The 18630-nt window shown below is 42.3% G+C and overlaps 1 protein-coding gene and 1 pseudogene across 2 annotated transcripts; both read right to left on the minus strand.

The window, feature by feature from the left end:
* Positions 1–794: 794 nt before the first annotated feature.
* LOC308555672 (olfactory receptor 7A17-like) lies at positions 795–1763 on the minus strand (the record flags this gene model as incomplete). Its single annotated transcript, XM_081134041.1, has 1 exon — positions 795–1763. One exon carries the CDS (start codon positions 1761–1763, stop codon positions 795–797), a length of 969 nt encoding a protein of 322 aa, XP_080990167.1.
* Positions 1764–9493: 7730 nt separating this feature from the next.
* On the minus strand, positions 9494–10461 carry LOC308556322 (olfactory receptor 7A17-like; annotated as a pseudogene). The gene has a single exon. The product of its transcript is annotated as an olfactory receptor 7A17-like (transcript).
* Between the last annotated feature and the right edge of the window lie 8169 nt (positions 10462–18630).

Here is an 18630-nt window from a genome sequence, read left to right on the forward strand (position 1 = left end):
TCTCGTCATTGATGTTTCTTTCTCTGTCTCTCCCTCTCCTTTCCTCTCTTTGAAATCAATAAAGATTATATTTAAAACAAACAAACACTAGTGGTTTTAGAGTTTCCTGGAATGAAAAAAAATACACACACACACAAAAAGAATAAAAAAAGAAAAGAAAAAGGAAAAAAACAGAAGAACAACAAAAAGATTTTCCCGGAATGAAATTATATAGTCTGAGAGCCAAGTGACTTTTCTTCTACATGAGTCATACCACTTATGACTATTCAATTTATAAAATAAGAACAAATTGTGTACAATGATGTATGTTATTGGAGAAGAAATTATTCTTTTTTTAAATTAAATTTATTGGGGTAACTATGGATAATAAGAGTATATTTTTTTGATACATAATCTGTATGTTGCATTATGTGCACACCACCTACAGTCAAATCATCTTCTACCACCATATATTTGGCCCCTGTTACCCTTTAGTAGCTTCTCAACCCCTTCCCTCTGGAAACCACCATACTGTTATTTATGTCTAAAGAAATCCCTGTTACCCATAAAATAAACTGTAATTTCCAAGTATTTCTGATTGAGGTTGGAAAAACTGTACAGGTAGGAACAAGACACAGGGGAAAACATTTCATATAACAGAGCAGAAAGCTTAATAAAGTGGTTACTTAAATTATATTGAAAAGTTGAAAAAAAACAAATGGAAATTCCAGGAAATAAATTAAAAAAGCAAGTTCTACAACCACATGCTAATTAAAGAATAGCAATTTCTGGCTCCAAGACTTTGAGCCTTGCACTCATGGGAACTTTCTCATCTCTAGGACAACTGGTCCTTTTATGCCTGTCATCCCTACAAATCTTTTCAGAGCCTCCTTTATGTCTTTGTTCCTGAGACTGTAAATGAAGGGGTTCAGCATGGGTGTGACCACCGTGTACATCACTGAGGCTGTGGCACTGGAGTGTGAGCTGTGGGTAGCAGCAGAGCTGAGGTACACTCCTAGGCTTGTGCAATAAAATAAGGAGACAACCGAGAGGTGAGACGCACAGGTAGAAAATGCTTTATACTTCCCCTCAGCTGATGACATTCCGTGTATGCAGGACACGATCTTAGAGTAAGAGTAAATGATAGCAGCCAGGGGACCACCACCCAGCAGCCCAACTCCAAAATACATCACCATGTTGTTAAGAAAGGTGTCAGAACAGGCAAGTTGGATCATCTGATTGAGTTCACAGAAGAAGTGAGGGATTTCCAAGTCCATGCAGAAGGATAGTCGCAACACCATTAAGCTTTGCAACAAGGAATACAGGGCATTCATGATCCAGGACAGCAGAACCAGCAGTCCACAGAGCCGGGGGTTCATGATGACCGTGTAGCGCAGGGGGTGGCAGATGGCCACATACCTGTCATAGGCCATCACGGTCAAGAGGAAGTCATCCAACACCGCAAAGAGTATGAAAAAATACATCTGGCTGATGCAGCCGGCGTAGGTGATGGCTCTGCTCTGCGTCTGGATGTTGAGCAGCATCTTCGGGACGGTGGTGGAGGTGAAGCAGATGTCCACCAAGGACAGGTTGGACAGGAAGAAGTACATGGGCGTGTGGAGGCGGGAGTCTGAGCCGACGGCCAGCACGAGGAGCAGGTTTCCCAGCACGGCCACCAGGTACATGGAGAGGAACAGCCCGAAGACGAGGGGCTGCAGTTCTGGGTCCTCTGAGAGTCCCAGGAGAAGAAATTCTGAAATTGAGGTATTATTTTCTCTTACCATGTGGTGGAGGTGATGGCTAAGAACAAAAAAATTGATATGATTAATTTTCACACAAAACAGACTTAGTTACAGTTGAAATGCTACCATTCATATTTTGTTATCAAGAATTAATACACATCTTTTGGACTGATCTGGTCATCTTTATGGATCTCCCCTGACATCTCTGATTAGGAGTTTCTATCCCACTTAGACCTTTCCCCCAGGAGGTCCTGTATTGCACAGCTTTAATGAAAACTGCTTTGCTGCACTTAAGGAATATACATTGAGTACTGACCATCTCCCTAGGCAGAGGGTATAGGATACTGGGAAACAAAAGCCCTAGAATATAATGGTAATGAAAGAACATATACAGCCCTGGCCTGTTTGGCTCAGTGGTTGCAGCGTTGGCCCTACGAACTGAAGGGTTGAGGGTTCGATTTTGGTTAAGGGCACGTACCTCGGTTGCAGGCTCGATCCCCAGCCCTGGTCGGGGGGTACTTGGGGGGCAATCAATTGATGTTTTTTTTCTCTCTGTCTCTCCCCCTCCCTTCCACTCTCTAAAAAAAAAAAAAAAAATCAATGGGAGAAATATCCTTGGGTGAAGATTTAAAAAGAAAGAATATATACAAAAAAACATGTCATGCCAGATTGAGAAAGGTGCTATGAAGAAAAAAATAGGTATAAGAAAGAGTGGGTGAGGGTTTTTTTTTTTTTTACTGGGACTTCAGGAAGCCCTGTAAACAAGGTGACATTGGAACAAAGACCCCCAAGGAAGACAGAGAGGAAGACACAAAGATATCCCTGTTGGTGAAAGAGCCAAGCACAGACCCTGAGAATGGTACTGTTTCAGGTATTCAAGGCCCCAAAAGGAGCGGGTGTCTAGAGGGGAGTGAGCAAGAGGGAGAGGGATGAGAGGTCAGGGAAAGGTGAGGAACGAGATGGCCTCCCTGCTGTTGCTGAAACTTCAAGACACAGGGAGGCCCTCCATCACATGTTGTTCCCGGCACTGTATTTATTTTGTTTCCCAAAAAATCCTTTCAGTTGAAATGACCCCTCATTTCCATTCATTGCCTCACATTCTGGCACCTTTATTTTAAAGGTCACATTTAGAGTATATGGGCTCAGGTGCTCCTGCCCTACAACTGCTCACGCCCCACAAAATACACAAGCACAAAAACAACCAACACATGCACACAGACCCTCAGAGTGTACTGTGACTGCTAGGGCCATGTTACTACCAGGCTCTTCTTACTCCAGCCACAGTCATTAGGGAAGGCTGATCCAAGGAAGATGGTGACATCAGATTATCTTTACCCTGAAGAATGTGAAAATAGCATCAGATTCAGTTGGTAAATCTCCCATCAAGATGTAAACATGGGGTTCTGTATTCCGATGACCACTTGGAGTCCTTTATTTAAGAAAATATAAAAAGCACTTTAAACAGAGAGAGGAAAGATATGGACGTGCGTGGGGGAAAAAACACACCCAAAACATCTAAAATGCTCAGGTGGTTCCTCAGAGTTTGTGATGAGGAGCTAGCTTCCTTGGCTCTGGCAGCACTCAAACTCCAGTTATTATATCCCCGTGATGCCCAGAATAACTAATAAAGCAGCAAAAAACAATGAATTCTCAAGAGAAAGACATGATATGTTGCAATGTTAACATACCTTATGGATTTAACACTCCATTAGAAAAATGAGCAAAGGAAATAAACGTATAATTTACGACAGAAACTTGCAAATATAACAATGGCAGTAGGTTTTTAAAGATGAAATGATTAAAGACTTTTAAAATGATATTAAATGCAAAACTTTGGGGAGCAGAAAACTGCTTTTGAATCTCAGATCTACCACATATTAGCTGTTTGTTCATGGAGTGCCAACTGAACCATTCTAGATTTTAATATACTTACTCAAATAGTGGCAATATCCTTTGTCTGGAGGTGGTTGACAGGTTTAGTTAATATATATAAAAAGCTTAGCGTAGTTCCTTCATGTTAGTAAATGAGTGATTATTACTGGTCATGAGCTGAGCCCTAATTTTTTCTTCAACACCTCCAATGTCTCTATTGCTTCCCAACTTCTAGGCTATAAAATAATTGTAAAGCTCATTAGCATACTCTTTTTGCATATTAAATACAATTTTTCATGTGAATACCTAACATGAGAAACAGTATTGTGAATTGTATGTCTTAACAGTGTTTGTCTCAAGATGTGTTACAAAGTAATATTTACCTTCCTTGGTCTGGCTATTCCTAAAAAAAAAAACACAGAGCATGCTCAAATACATTCCATCTTAAGCATTGAAAAGAATGCCCTCAGTTCACTACATAGGCCTTAAAATTCAATTCTCTATTTTACAATCCCTCTTAACTGCAAAACTCAGATATGTTCTAATTTTACTGGAACCACTTTATACTCCCATCCCCTGTTAGCTGTCATCCAATCGAACTTCCTTTCTCATCATTTAATTATAACAATGATCACTGTATTTCTGAGTCCAAAAGACACTTTTATTTTTAACATGTTAAATAAATTCATTATAAATCAATGAGTCTGCCTAGCAAACAAGTGTGACAATTTTTTGGCTTGAGGTTAGACTGGTTTGCCTCTCTGGTGACTCAGGTAAAGGTTCCCCATTTCCATGATCACTGAACATTTTTTGAAGTACCTAATGGGTCTTCTGACTCACCTGGATGGGGTCTCTGAGAGGGAGGCCTCTGTGTGGAAGTCTTGAATTCTTCCCTGGATGGCTGAAGATGGAGACTGAAGCTCTGTTCCCAGAGAGGACAACAGGAAGGAGTGAAGCATCAGTTCCTGAGCCAGAATCCAAAAGCAACAACCATGTCCTGTCCAGCTCAAGGATGCCCATGCTGAGGGACGGCAGTAGAGGAGATATATACAGCTCCCCATGTCTGCTCATTAGGCACTGTTTCCATCGTTACTCTCACCTCTGAGCACATCATTTCCCTGTGAGACACTGGTTTGGACACAAAGGAAATTATTCCTGCTAATTCTCCACCCAAGAGGCCAGGTTAGAAGTCAGGTGAATCCAGTTTTTATTACTCCTCTATAAACTCACCTGCCTTCCAGAGGTCTAATCTTGCAGTAGTCATATCCCAATCTTGAGTTAATGCTTTCTCTAAATCTAAGACCGAATAGCCTACCTAGATTAGGTCTCATGGACTCCCAAAGTATCCACTTTTGTCTAGGAATAACTGATATCTCTCAGAAATTGCTATTACCCTGTTCAACAAGGGATAGAGGAGTGTTTCTTTCCTATAAAACTATGGATACAATAACTTTTGGCTTTGGAGTTTTGTTCATGCAACACAAATTAAGAGCTGTCATTTAGCACTTCATGTACAAAACGTTGCTTAATAATATGACATATTTAGAAGTTTTTATGCACCATATAAAGTCTTATATGGATTATCTCATTTATTTCTACAAAAGTCCATTTGTCAAAATTCATATTACAAACCTCATTCTACATTTGAGAAATGTGGCTCAGAAAGGTGAAGTGATCTGGCCAAAGTCATAACTGAATAAGAGATGAGCTTTTATTAGACCTCCATCAATTTTTCCAGTTTTCATGTTCTAGGCCAGTAGTTTTCAACCAGGGCTTCCCCACCATAAAGAATTATCCAGAAAAAATGTCAACAGTGGGAAGATTGAGAAACAACATTCTAGGACAGAACTTCTCTAACATCAATGGGTATATGAATCATTTGGCGATCTTGTTCAGCTGTGGATTCTGATTTGGCGGCTACATGGTGGGCCCAGAGATGCTCTATTTGTAATTACTTCCCAGTTGATATTAATGTTGCATGTCCTGGTCTGTGGACCGCTTTGAGTATCAATGTTGTGGTCCATTATTAGACTTAGATGTAGGTATTTTGAGGTCTTTTCCATCAAGAACCCTCCTGCACATCACATGAGATATTAGGGGTCAAGTGTTGGACTCAGTAGTTCAGATGCTGCATATACAAGTTTACACATGCCTCTTGAGTATATTCGCTCATGGCAGGAAATTAAACATTTTTTTAAATCCTCACTCAAGGATATATTTTTTTCCATTGCTTTTTCGGAGAGAGTGGAGGAGAGAGAGAGAGAGGTGTCTCTCATTCCAGGATGTGCCCCTACCAGGCCAGGGATTGAGCCTGCAATTGAGGTATGTGCCCTTGACCAGAACTGAACCTGAGACCCTTCAGTCTGTGGGCTGATGCTCCAACCACTGAGCCAAACCGGCTAGGGCAAGAAATAAAACTTTTAGGCCTTTGGTTCTTTATCTATAAACTCAGGAAATTTTATCTCTACTATGGAGTCAATGTGAGAAGTGATATTTTAGAGCTCAGCTATAAATATTAAAAATATAGATATTCTTTCATTCAGGGTTTCTCAATCTCAGCATGAGGAGCATCTTGGATTGTAAGAGGGGCAGAAGTTCCCTTTGGAAAAGCATCTCCCTTTCCCCCTGTCCATCATGGAAGACCTTACTAGGTGTGGATGGGAAGCTTTACCCATGATAGTGTGCCAAAAGCCATTGTTGGCAGGAGGTGGATCTGGAACCGTGAGATCCAGAACTTGTTTCCATAGTCACACCCATCTGGCAGAACCTCATATAAAAAGCTCAGAAGGTCTGGGCAGTGCAGAGGTGCTGCCTGCCAATGCTGGCAGGGGAGAAGAGCCACAAGTCATAAACTAGCCTCCCTAGTCCCACCCAACACAACAGAGCCAGGTGAAGAAAACGGAGAAGTCTGAAACAATATAGCAGGGCCAATAGCCATTGCTGGCAGAGGGTGGAGTCATAAAATCATGAACTCCAGCCATAGTAGAAGAGCTCAATAGAGGCACCATTAGTAACAAGGAGTTAGCACTGGAAACTTGCAAAACTGGCTCTCCACCACCTGCCACATACCCCCACCACAGTGGTAGTGCCCTGGACTCGAGGTGAGCCAGTCATAGAGGGAACACCCACAATCCCAGTGGGTAAATGGCACTTTCCTTAACCAAAGTGATACTGTTCCACTGTAATCTCAGAGGCCAAATAGTGCAGGTAGAAGAAAACAAAAACTGGCATAATTTACAGAAAAACAAAAGAAAATGCCCTACCAATCAATCTGTTGAATTGTTGAGAGCAAAGCAGTATATAAACAATAGAAGAGCACAGTAAGGGAGAGAAACAATCTATCAAATACCACGAACAACTAAAGTAACACAGGAGCACAGAAATAAAATAAAAATCTCCACAAATCAAACTCAAAGTTACATAAGACTGTGACTTAAATGAAGAAAATTTAAGATTACAGTTATGAAGGAGCTCAACGAGATACAAAGGAATTCAGAAAGGCAGTTCAATGAGCTCAAAAAGAAAATTAATGAACAGAAGAAATATTTCACCAAAGATATTGTAACTATAAAAAAAGAACCAAATAGAAATTCTAGAGCTGAAGAACTCAATAAATTGGATGAGGAGTGCACTAGAGAGCAATGGAAACAGAGCAGGCCAGATGGAAGAGAAAATAAGTGAGCTTGAGGATGGAAACCTAGAAATTACCCAGGAGGAAGAAGAGTGAGAGCTATAAAAATGTAGAATCCCTATACTGTACACCTGAAATGATTATAGTTAATGTAATATTGTATTCCAACTATATTTAATAACATAAAATAAATGGAAAAACACTCTGAGATCTGTCTTTATTAGAAAGAGCAATGTAAATATAATGGGTATATCAGAAAAAGGGAGGGAGAAGGAAACAGGGAGTCTACTCACAGATATAACTGATGAGAACTTCCCAAGAAAATAGAATGAACTGGACTTTAGATTAAAGGCAGCTAATAGAACACCTAATTATATCAACACAAAAAGACCTTCTCCGAGACACATTTTATTTAAACTTCCAAAAATTAATGACAAAGAAACTTCTCAAGACAGCCAGGGAAAAAAGACTTCAAAGCACAAAGGAAACGCCATTACATTATTATTAGGTTTTTCAGCTGATACACTATGTTTTCTTTTAGAATTTTTATGGTTTCATGACTTACATTTAAGTCTTTTACCAATTTTGAATTTATTCTTGTATATGCTGTAAGTTGGTGGTCTAGTTTCATTTTTTTGCATGTATCTGACCAATTTTCCCAACACAATTTATTGAAGAGTTTAACCATTCATTATTTTAATTTCTTTTGTCACTAAATTTCTTTCAAATTTTCTTTTAACATTAAAGGTGAGAATACCGTGTGTCTATATTGTGCATGTGTGTGTTTGTGTTTGTTTGAAAGAAAATTAGGTACAAATGTCTCGGAATCTCTCATGTATGTTTCCAAGTAGACTGCACTGGGAGATATATATTTGATAATTAATTTTTGCTAGTAACTCTGGTAAGTATTCTGGACCTTCAGCTGAATAAGACAATAAAACCTGGAAATTAGGTATAAAATAAGTAGCATGATTGTGGTGTAAGCACCTGACGAAGCTTTTCTTTCAATGACATCCATCGCAAACAATCATATTGTCAGATGTATGACACAGTTATTACATAAGCACTCATGTTGTCCCCACCCATGAAGTTCCCCTTTTATTTTTAATTTAATTTAATTATTTTCTTTTGGAACTTGAAAGATATGCAGTTTTATTTTTAATTAGAAGCATTTTCAATAAGAGCAAAGGAGAAAATTCACATTAGATGATGGATATATCTAGGGAGTAAAGTTTATTTGGAATTGTACACAGGAATATACACAGAATTTTTGTGATTTTTACACAAGAATTAACATGCTATAAAATTCCTCTTTTAGAAAACCATGAGTAACCAAGATCTCGAACTGCATGAGTGACCCTGCTTTTCCTACCCCTCCCCTAATTTCAGCTCTATGTTTTAAATAAAAAGGGAACTAGCAAAATCCCAGCCATCCTGCACTTGCACCCCAATACAGGCAGAACCCTTCAAGTCCTCTCTCTCTCCCTCTCTCTCTCTCCCTCTCTCTCTCTCCCTCTCTCTCTCTCTCTCTCTCTGTACACACACACACACACACACACACACACACACACACACCCCCTCCTTTGTGTCTTTTGGAGGTACCGGATGTTTTCATAGTTCCATGATGGTTGTTGGATTATAATAAGGGCCACAGGGGTCCATCCACCCACAACAGTGACTCTGGCCTGAGGGACAAGTAGGGGGACCCAGGACAGTGCCAGGTGTTCCTGCCCTGTGGCTCACTGTCAATAGGCTGAGACTGCAGGGAGCAATCATAAGGTCGACGCTGTCGGGGAGCAGTTAAGGTAGCGAGGTGCAAAGAGTGAGGGACACATGGCAACAGCTGCGGGTTCAGGTTTTTATGGAATGAAATTATGTAACGGATTAAGTAGCCAAGTGAAGTTTTTTCTGCAAGAGTCATACCCCTTAGTACTAGTCTACCTACAAAACAAGAACAAACGACTTACAACGATATCTGTCATTTGAGAAGAAATAGTTCTCAAGACATAAATGTTGCCCATGAAGTAAATGAAAACTTCCCAATATTTCTGACCAAGGTTGGAAAACACTTTTTGAGGGTAGGAAAAAGGGCAAAGGGGAAAGCTGTCTATATGACAGACAGAGCAGAAAGCTCAATAAAAAGGTCACTTACATTGTATAGAGACGTTGCAACAAATAAAGGAAATTCAAGGACAGAAATAAAAGGAGCAAGTCTGAAAACCACAATCTGATTCAAGAATCACAGTTTCTGAGTCTTAGAGCCCCGAAATCAAGGGCACTTCTTCTGTCTCAGGGTAGTTGTTCTTTTTTACCTGCCATCCCAAAGAATCTTTTCAGGGCCCTCTTTATGTCTTTGTTCCTGAGACTGTAGATGAAGGGGTTCAGCATGGGTGTGACCACCGTGTACATCACTGAGGCTGTTGCACTGGAGTGTGAGCTGTGGGGAGCAGCAGAGCTGAGGTACTCACCTAACACTGTACCATAAAATAAAGAGACAACTGAGAGGTGAGACACACAGGTAGAAAATGCTTTATACTTCCTCTGAGCTGATGGCATTCTATGTATGCAGGACACGATCTTAGAGTAAGAGTAAAGGATCGCAGCCAGGGGACCACCAGCCAGCAGCACAGTTATAAAATACATCACAATGTTATTAAGAGAGGTGTCAGAGCAGGCTAGTTGGACCACCTGTTTGAGTTCACAAAAAAAGTGGGGGATTATCAAGTCTGCGCAGAAGGAGAGCTGCAGTACCATTAAGCTTTGTGACAAGGAATTCAGGGCACTCAAGATCCAGGGCAGCAGAACCAGCAGCCCACAGAGCCGGGGGTTCATGATGACCGTGTAGTGCAGGGGGTGGCAGATGGCCACGTACCTGTCATAGGCCATCACGGTCAGGAGGAAGTCATCCAACACCGCAAAGAGTATGAAAAAATACATCTGGCTGATGCAGCCGGCGTAGGTGATGGCTCTGCTCTGCGTCTGGATGTTCACCAGCATCTTCGGGACGGTGGTGGAGGTGAAGCAGATGTCCACCAAGGACAGGTTGGACAGGAAGAAGTACATGGGCGTGTGGAGGCGGGAGTCTGAGCCGACGGCCAGCACGAGGAGCAGGTTTCCCAGCACGGCCACCAGGTACATGGAGAGGAACAGCCCGAAGACGAGGGGCTGCAGTTCCAGGGCCTGTGAAAGTCCCAGGAGAAGAAATTCTGACACTCTTGTAAGATTTTCTGGTTCCATTTGGTGGGAGTGACTAGTAGGAAAGAAAATAACATGTTTAGTTTTTACACAAATGGCCATTACTAGCGTAGTTGAAATGCTACAATGATATTTTGCAGCAAAGTAAGCAATATCTAATTTTTCTACATATCATTCCCTTTAAGACACATACCCCCAGGACTTCTCCGATTAGGAATTTCTGTTCTCCTCACACCTTTTCCCCAAGGTGGTCATGGATGATGCAGTTTTAATAAGAAATGTTTTCATGCACTTGAGGATTATATGTTGAGTTCTGGCCATCTCTAGGGAAAGGGTATAGGATGCTGAGAAACAAAATCCTTAAAATATAATGGTGATGAAAGAATATACACAAAATATATATCCTATATACCACGTCAGATGGGGTCAGGTGAAGAAAAAGAAAGTAGGTATAAAAGAAAGTGGACGGGGAGTTCAGGAAGCTCTGCAACCAGGTGACATTTGAACAGAGACCGCAACAAGGACAGAGTGGAAGATATGTGGTTATTTGGGGGGTGTGGGGAGTCAGTGTGAAGGCTCTGAGATGACACTTGTTTTACATATTGAAGACTCAAAAAGGATCCAGCCTGGCGAGGGGAATCAGCACGAGGGCAGCAATGATAGAGGGCGTCAGAGAACGTGGAGGAACGAGGTGGCCTCCCTGCTGCTGCTGCGACAAAGAAGTCCTTGTTCATACCTTGTTCCCTGCACTTTATTAACTTTGTTTCCAAAAAATATCTGAAATAGTAGTGGATCCCCCTTTATTTTCATGTGTAGATCAATATCCCGGCATCTGTATTTTAAGGAACACATTCTGGAATATATGGGCTCAGGGCAAACTGCCCCATCACACCTCCCCCACGCACCCCAGAGCGCATGACTTACCTCCTGGGGCCTTGTGATCACTGGGCTTTCCTCACCCCATCACAATAATTAGAAAATGAATGATACAAGGAATGGCGCCCACATCAGTTTATCTCTACCTTCAGGAATATAAAAATAGTACCAAATTTTAGTTGTTAAGCCTCCCATGGACATGTAAACATGGGACTCAACTTTCATATGGCTATGCTATGTCCCCTATTTAAAGAAACTTTAAAAATTGGTTTAAAAAATGGACCTATGGGGGGAAAAGATCTACTAGCTCAAGTGGCCCCTGAGTGACAGGCGAGACAAAGCTCCTCATTTTGGCAGAATTCCAGCACCAGCTCTGTCCCTTGATGCCTAGAATAAGGAATAAAATAAAAAGCAGTTCATCCAGGAGAAAGGAGTGGTGTTTCGCATGGTCAAGATGCCGTGCAGATCGAACAGCCCACTGGGAAACGAGCAGCAGAAACAGGCACACAAGCCGCAGCAGCATGTACAATGCACAAAGCGGGGTTATTAAAGATGAAGTGGAAACGGTTTCTGAATGGTACTTCATGCAAAGCTTTGGAATCCGACGACCCACGTTTCAACTGATCTACCACACATTAGCCATTTGAACTTGCAGGCCATATGAACCATTTTATTTCTTTAATTTAACTGTATTTTTTTGGTACAGCCTACGTATTTTTTTATATGCTTTTTTTTTTTTTTTTTAAAGGGGGTAACATTGGTTTATGACATTATGTAAGTTTCAGGTATACGACCCAATAATTGTTAATACCCTCACCCGAATGGTGGGGACTGTGGCATCCACCCTTCTCCGGCGGTGGGCAGATAGTCACCACACTGTCTGTAGAGAGCTTGGTGTCGATCCTTCTGGCTGGTGAATGAATGGCTACCGCTGTGATGAGATGAGGCTGATTATTTTCTTCTACCTCTCAAAGGTCTTTATTGCTTCCCAATATCTTGGTCTCCAATTCCACAGGCATATTTCAGTTTCCCATCTCAGAGAGGACTCGCTTTGACTCAGACAGGACTTTAAAGCTGATCATCAAACCCTCTAACGTAAATTCCTCCCCTAGTGACTCCTCAGTGAAGAAAGAAGCCAAGATTCCGCTGCTTCAAACACGAGGCTCAAGCGTCTGAACTTTGGGGCAGCTTCGCCCTCACAGAGCCCTGGCCTGGCGCTCACTGATCTCTAAACATTGAACTTGACCCCCAGCTTCACCTGAAGCCACAGCTTCAGGGCTCCGGGCCTTTACTCGCTGGCTTTCCTATGCTTGGCCCCCCCACTGGGCTTTTTGAAAGTTTTCACCCCTCTCCATTCTCCAAACTCCAACTCCTCTTTCAGAGACACTGGATCCTCTCCTCCATGAGCCCTTTCTTCTTTCTAACGTTAGCACAGGGAAAGGACACTTTCGCACGCCCTGAATCCCGGCGCTGGGGCATTCACGGTGCCATGTTTATTTAATTCCCTGTGTTTGTTGCTTGTTAGACTGTGAGTACCTGAGTCATGTAGCATGTTATACAAACTCCTCCTCCCACTCCGGATTTAGTTCAATGTAGCTGAAGAAACACGTTTTCTATGACAGAATGAGACCGTGTTCCCTGCTCGCCCGGGTGCGGAGGACACGCTTGAGGAATGTTTTCCATATTCTGCGATCAGGACCCAGTAGGGTGTCAGACTATGGTTTGTAAAAGTGAAACAGGATAGACTCAAGAAGGCACAAAGGAACATATGGGGCATCATACACAGTGAGGGCACATACATAATGGTTCCACGGTCCCCTTTGTTCACGCATGTGTGTGTGTATCTGTGTGTGTGTATTTGTGTGTATCTCTGTGTTTGTGTGCAAAAATGCTGGATCACAATGCAAGAGTCACGTCTTATTTTGGGACGCAGTCAAAATAATCTGGAGTTCAATGCAATAAATGCAAGAACCGTTTCAAAGGCCAGTTCCTGCTAATGGGGGGAAAGTAATAAGCGTGAAGGGCCCAGCAGAGAGCCGGGTGCAGAGAGCAGAGCCAGCAGCGTGGTGCTGAATCTCCCTCGGGCTCAGGGGCCACACAGCGACTGACCGTTACTGCTCCCCTGGCCTCACCACAGCGCCCCCTCAGCCCTGATCTGATTGGGAGCCCCCCATTCCGTGTTTACTAGGTCAGTCTGGTATTTATGTGGCCCAACAGAGGATGGGCCTGGCCCTTCTCTCATTGTCTTTGTGGCACCTTTCCTGTGTTGCTTTGCCTTGATTTTTTATCTCTTTTATGACACATCTGATGGGTACACATTAGTCCTGCTTCTGTTCCTTGTCACCATGCAAATATCCCTGAACATATTCTATAAAATCCTGCTTCTGCCACAACTATTGATCCCCTTCACGTGTTCACGTCTGAGGAGATGATGTCACAGCACACTTACCCTTGTATAATGTGAGATCAAACGAGCACTGATTTTGTTCACTTAACGTGGTTTTATAAAAGTGTGCTTTATATAGAAAATATGTTAAGGTATGGAATATTCATAATATAAAAATGGCAGGAAAAATAAAAGGTGGTTAAATATAGTGAATTCGAAAAATGGTATTAGTAAAATTGAATAAAATTGTAAAACTAATTCCAAAAGAAAAGCTATAGAATACAATACTTTAATCACATCAATATGGGTATCTAATTCCAGATAAATGAGCAAAAATGTGGAAATAAAAATACAAAAATATACTTTTAAAAGGCTGTGGAGAAGGTAGCATCTACAGGTATAATTTCTACATATGTAAGTATAAATAGACTATGCTTAGAAAAAAGATAGAGACCACTAATTGAATGCAAAAGAATGTCCTTGCCAAAGTAAAAAATGTAGAATATTTTACATTTAAAAGTAATGGGAGGAGCCCTAGCTGGTTTGGCTAAGTGGTTAGAGAGTCAGCCTGGAGACTGAAGAGTCCCAGGTTTGATTCCTGCCAAGGGCACATACCTCGAGAGCAGAAGGGAACTAATCCATGTGTCTCTCTCACATCAAAGTTTCGTTTCTGTCTCTTTGTCTACCCCTTCCACACTCTCTGAAAAGCACTGGAAAAAATATCCTCAGGCGAGGATTAAAAAAGAAAAGTAACGGGAGGAGACACAAAAGATAGACTGATAGACCTGACCACACAAAATCAACAGTTTTCCTACATTCCCCTACATACACCTATACATATATAAAGGAATTCTATGCCAAATAGCAATATTTTTAGAAAAAAACTTGTAATTTAATTTACTCAATAGACTAATTATATCTTGATTAGTCTACCTAGCAAGCAGACGTGGCCTTCTCTGGGCTCTGAGCTGGCCTGGGCGGGCTCGGGGGGCCTCGGGCAGATTCTAGGGCGCTTTCCTCGGCCTCCCCCGCAGCACAGGCCGCACTCACTCGCTCACCTGGGCGGGGTCTCTGAAAGGAGGGGCTCCTTGGGAAGCCTGGTTGCTCCCGGGTGCTGGATGCTGGAGACTGAAGCTCTGTCCTCAGGCGAGAGCAGGAGGAGCCAGCGCTGGTCAGCAGCCCATTGAAAGCCCAGCAGGAGCAGCGCGCCCCGTCCAGCCCGAGCTGCGCCAGCTCAGCCTGCGAGGAGACATTTACTTCTCCCTGTGTCTGCTCATTAGATGCTGTTTTCACTGTCACCCCCACCTCTGAGCCCCTGATTTCCCTTTGGGACACCTGTGTGGACAGAGTGGAAACCTTTGAAGCTGATGCCCGTTTCTCAGGGACCAGTTAGAAGCCAGGTGAACGCTGCTTGGTTCCTCCCTCCCCACGGCCCTCCCGCCCCAGAGGCCTCGCCGGCGCCTTGCCCAGCTCCGGGTCACAGTTTCTCAAAAGCCTACGACAAGGAACCCACCCCACGAGGACCTTGGATCTTCACCGCACTGGCCTGCGGGGGGCACGGCCTGCGGTGCCCCAGAGCATCCCGACTTCTCTCTCCAACAAGGGGAGAGCTGCGGGACTCTGACCTAAAGCTTTGTGCCCCACACTCCTTGTCCTCAGGACACATTTGCCAAATCAGTGAGAAATTTCCTACTCATAGCAGGAGATAAGAGCTGCCACGTAGTCCCACATTACAGAACCGTTGTTAATTATGAGACATAGTGACATAGTTTTTTGCTATACATTCTGAGTTGGTACCTTGCAAGCCTTGTTTGATTTAAGTTTTATAAAGGTCCTTTCTCCGAGGTGGTGAAATTATGACCTTCACTCTCCATAGCAGAAGTGAGGCTTGAAGAAGTGTAGTGATCTGCCCAAAGTTACAATCAGAGTAAGGGGCAGGTGTTGATTGGAATCTGTCAGGACACTTTCAGTTCTCAATCTGCAGTGGGCCCCAACCAGGGATGGGTTTCCCTCCAGCCACTTGGCAATGTCTGACGGGAGCCTGCTAAATGCCTACAATACCCAACACTAATAATTATGTCAACTTTAGAAGAAAAAAAATCCTAGTCTATGATCCTAGCCTAGCCCTTCTCCAACTTCAAAGTGCACATTATTGACTGAAAAATAATATTGACTAGATGTTTAGTCTCCAAAAAAGATTTATTCAGAAAAAAATAAGTGTTGCAACCCAGTGCACGCAGACATGACAAGCCACATTCTGGCCTGTGTGCCCAGATGGAGGGGTATTTATAGAGGGGGAAGGAAAAGGGGAAGGGGAAGTTAGAAGCATGGAGTTTTATAAACATAGACTTCTGCGGGCAGGGTTCTAATGATTACATATAATGAGAGAAGTTCCATCAGTCCTAGCTTTTCCCATAGACCCTCCTGACTGGTTATAGTTGCTTAAGTTGCGGTTAGTCTTTATCAGTGTGAATCACCCACGATTCTAGTCCAAGTGCAGATACTGATTCAGCAGGTCTTTGTGGGCCCAGGGTGTCTGCATTTCTTATAATTTCCAGGAAAATGCTGATTTTGCAGGTCCTGGTCCAAGGACCACTCTTTGAGTAGCAAGCTTTGGTCCTGTTATAGAGTAAGGGACAAGTAACTGTAGGCCATCTTCACCAAAAATTGTGTTTGCTTAAGACTTTGAATGAAAGGTTACAGTCATGTACTGCTTAACAACAGGGATCTGTTCTGGGAAATGCATCCACAGGTGCTCTTGTTGTGTGAACATCAGAGAGTGCACTTGTGCAAACCTAGATGGTATAGCCTACTACTCACCTAGGTTGTATGGTATAGCCTGTTGTTCCGTAGGGGAGGAAAAATCATTTAACCTACACCCTTCTGGGTTTTGGACTGACACACCTTTGTAATCAAAGACAGGTTGGCAGGAGAAAAACAAACCAAAGTTTAATAACAAGACACCTCTTATTCATGTAGAGACCTAGGAAAACTAAGAAACTCCTGGAAACGCCACCTTAACTACCATCTCTAGCGGGAGACAGGAAAAGGTGTTGGGGGAGGAGGGTCAGATATGAGAGGTTACCAGGAAAAGCACAGTAAACACAGTCAGATTGTTAGGCAGGTTTAAGTCATTGTCTCTAGAGATAAGGTCACCACCTCCCCATTCCTGATACAGCAAGAGAGACACCCCTGCAAAGGCAGACTTTCCTTACAAATGTAAGTGTCCCTTACAAAAGGCAAGTCGTACTTGGTTTTCAGGGCTTCTCCCAGGTCTGCAATTTCTTAAAATTAACCAGTGTAAAAAAATCATTAGGCCAAAGAGATATTTTGGGGTGACAAATTCTGTTCCCCTATAGCTCCTAGGCTACAAACCTGTTCAGCATGTTACTGAACTGAATACTGTAGGCAATTGTAATGTGATGGTAAGTATTTGTGCAACGTGGTTCACTAATGTGTAACCATGGCTGGGACACCACTAGGTGATAGGACTTCTGCAGCAACATTATATATGTCATCATATGGGACCACCATTGTATATGCGGTGCCTCATTGACCAAAATGTCGTTATACAGCAGGTGACTGTAGTCTCTCATTCCAGAGGCTGTGATACATTGTTTGAGTTTTTTTCATATGGATTTGATGGAACCAAATAATACATTTCTGAAAAAGAAACTATAATGGGCAGAATAAGGGCCTCTGAAAGATGTTCACACTAATCCCTGGGAGCTTTGAATATGTTATTTTTTATAAAGGGGGTTAAGGTAGCTCCTTGCTACTCAGCTGACTTTAAGATCAGAAGGCTGGCCATGATTATGCTGGTGAGAAGAATGCCATCACCGTGGTTCTAGAATGTGGAAGAAAAGGTAGAATAGCTGGGATCAGAGCAAGGCTGGAAGATGCTTCCCGCTGGCTTTGAAGACAGTGAAAGTGCCAGGAGCCAAGTTATACTTGTGGCCACGAGAAACTAGAGCGGGGAAAAAAATAGATTCTCTCCTGGAGCCTCCAAAAGAAACCAGGTCCTGCAGACATCTTGATTTTAATCCACTGACACTCATTTAAGCTTCTGATCAGAAAAACAGCAAAGGCATACACTTGTTTATTTTAGTTTCACATCATTGTAATTTATTATCCTGGTAGTAGGAATGTGATACGTTAATCCAATAAAACTTTTTTTTTGGAGAAAACCAAATCTTAGCCTTTCAGTTTATCTTACTATCTTGCCTGGGTGGGGGTCTTTGTGTTGAAATCCCACCTTAAACAGAAGGAAATATCTCAAGTCAATTTGGCAATTTGTTCCATTAGCTGGTCTAGTGAATTCTTCATTGTATCAAAGTAAATGTGTTTCTGACTTTGAGGCCTCTGTGCATTAAGATAGGAAATGTAATTCATTACTAAAATTATGGTCAACCATTTTACTTTATCTTTTATTTTTTCAAATGAAACTTTTTAAATTTTTTAAAGTTATGCTTTGTATTGTTTTGGGGTGTATAACTTCGTGGTTAGACAATCATATACTCTACATAGTGTTCCCCTCTATATTTCCAGAACCCCAACTGGCACCATACATAGTTATCTCAATATTATTGACTATATTTCCTGTCCGTTACTGACTTTCCCGTGACTACTTGTAACTACCAATTTGCACTTCTTAATCCCTTCACCTCTTTCACCCAGTGCCCCCAGCCCTCCTCCTCACTGGCTACCATCAGTTCTTCCTCTGTTTTTATGAGTCTGTTTCAATTTTGTTTGTTTATTTTGTTCTTTAGGCTCCACTCACAAGTGAAATCATGTTTTTTACCTTCCTCTGACTCACTAACTTTGCTGAACATAATCCCCTGTGGTTCCACCCAAGTGTCACAAATGATAGGGTTCCATCCTTTTTTACGGCTGCGTAATATTCCATTGCATGCTCATCAATTGGTGGGCACTTGGGTCGCTTCCACAGC

This window comes from Miniopterus schreibersii (assembly GCF_964146895.1).
Source record: "Miniopterus schreibersii genome assembly, chromosome: 4".
NCBI lineage: Eukaryota > Metazoa > Chordata > Mammalia > Chiroptera > Miniopteridae > Miniopterus > Miniopterus schreibersii.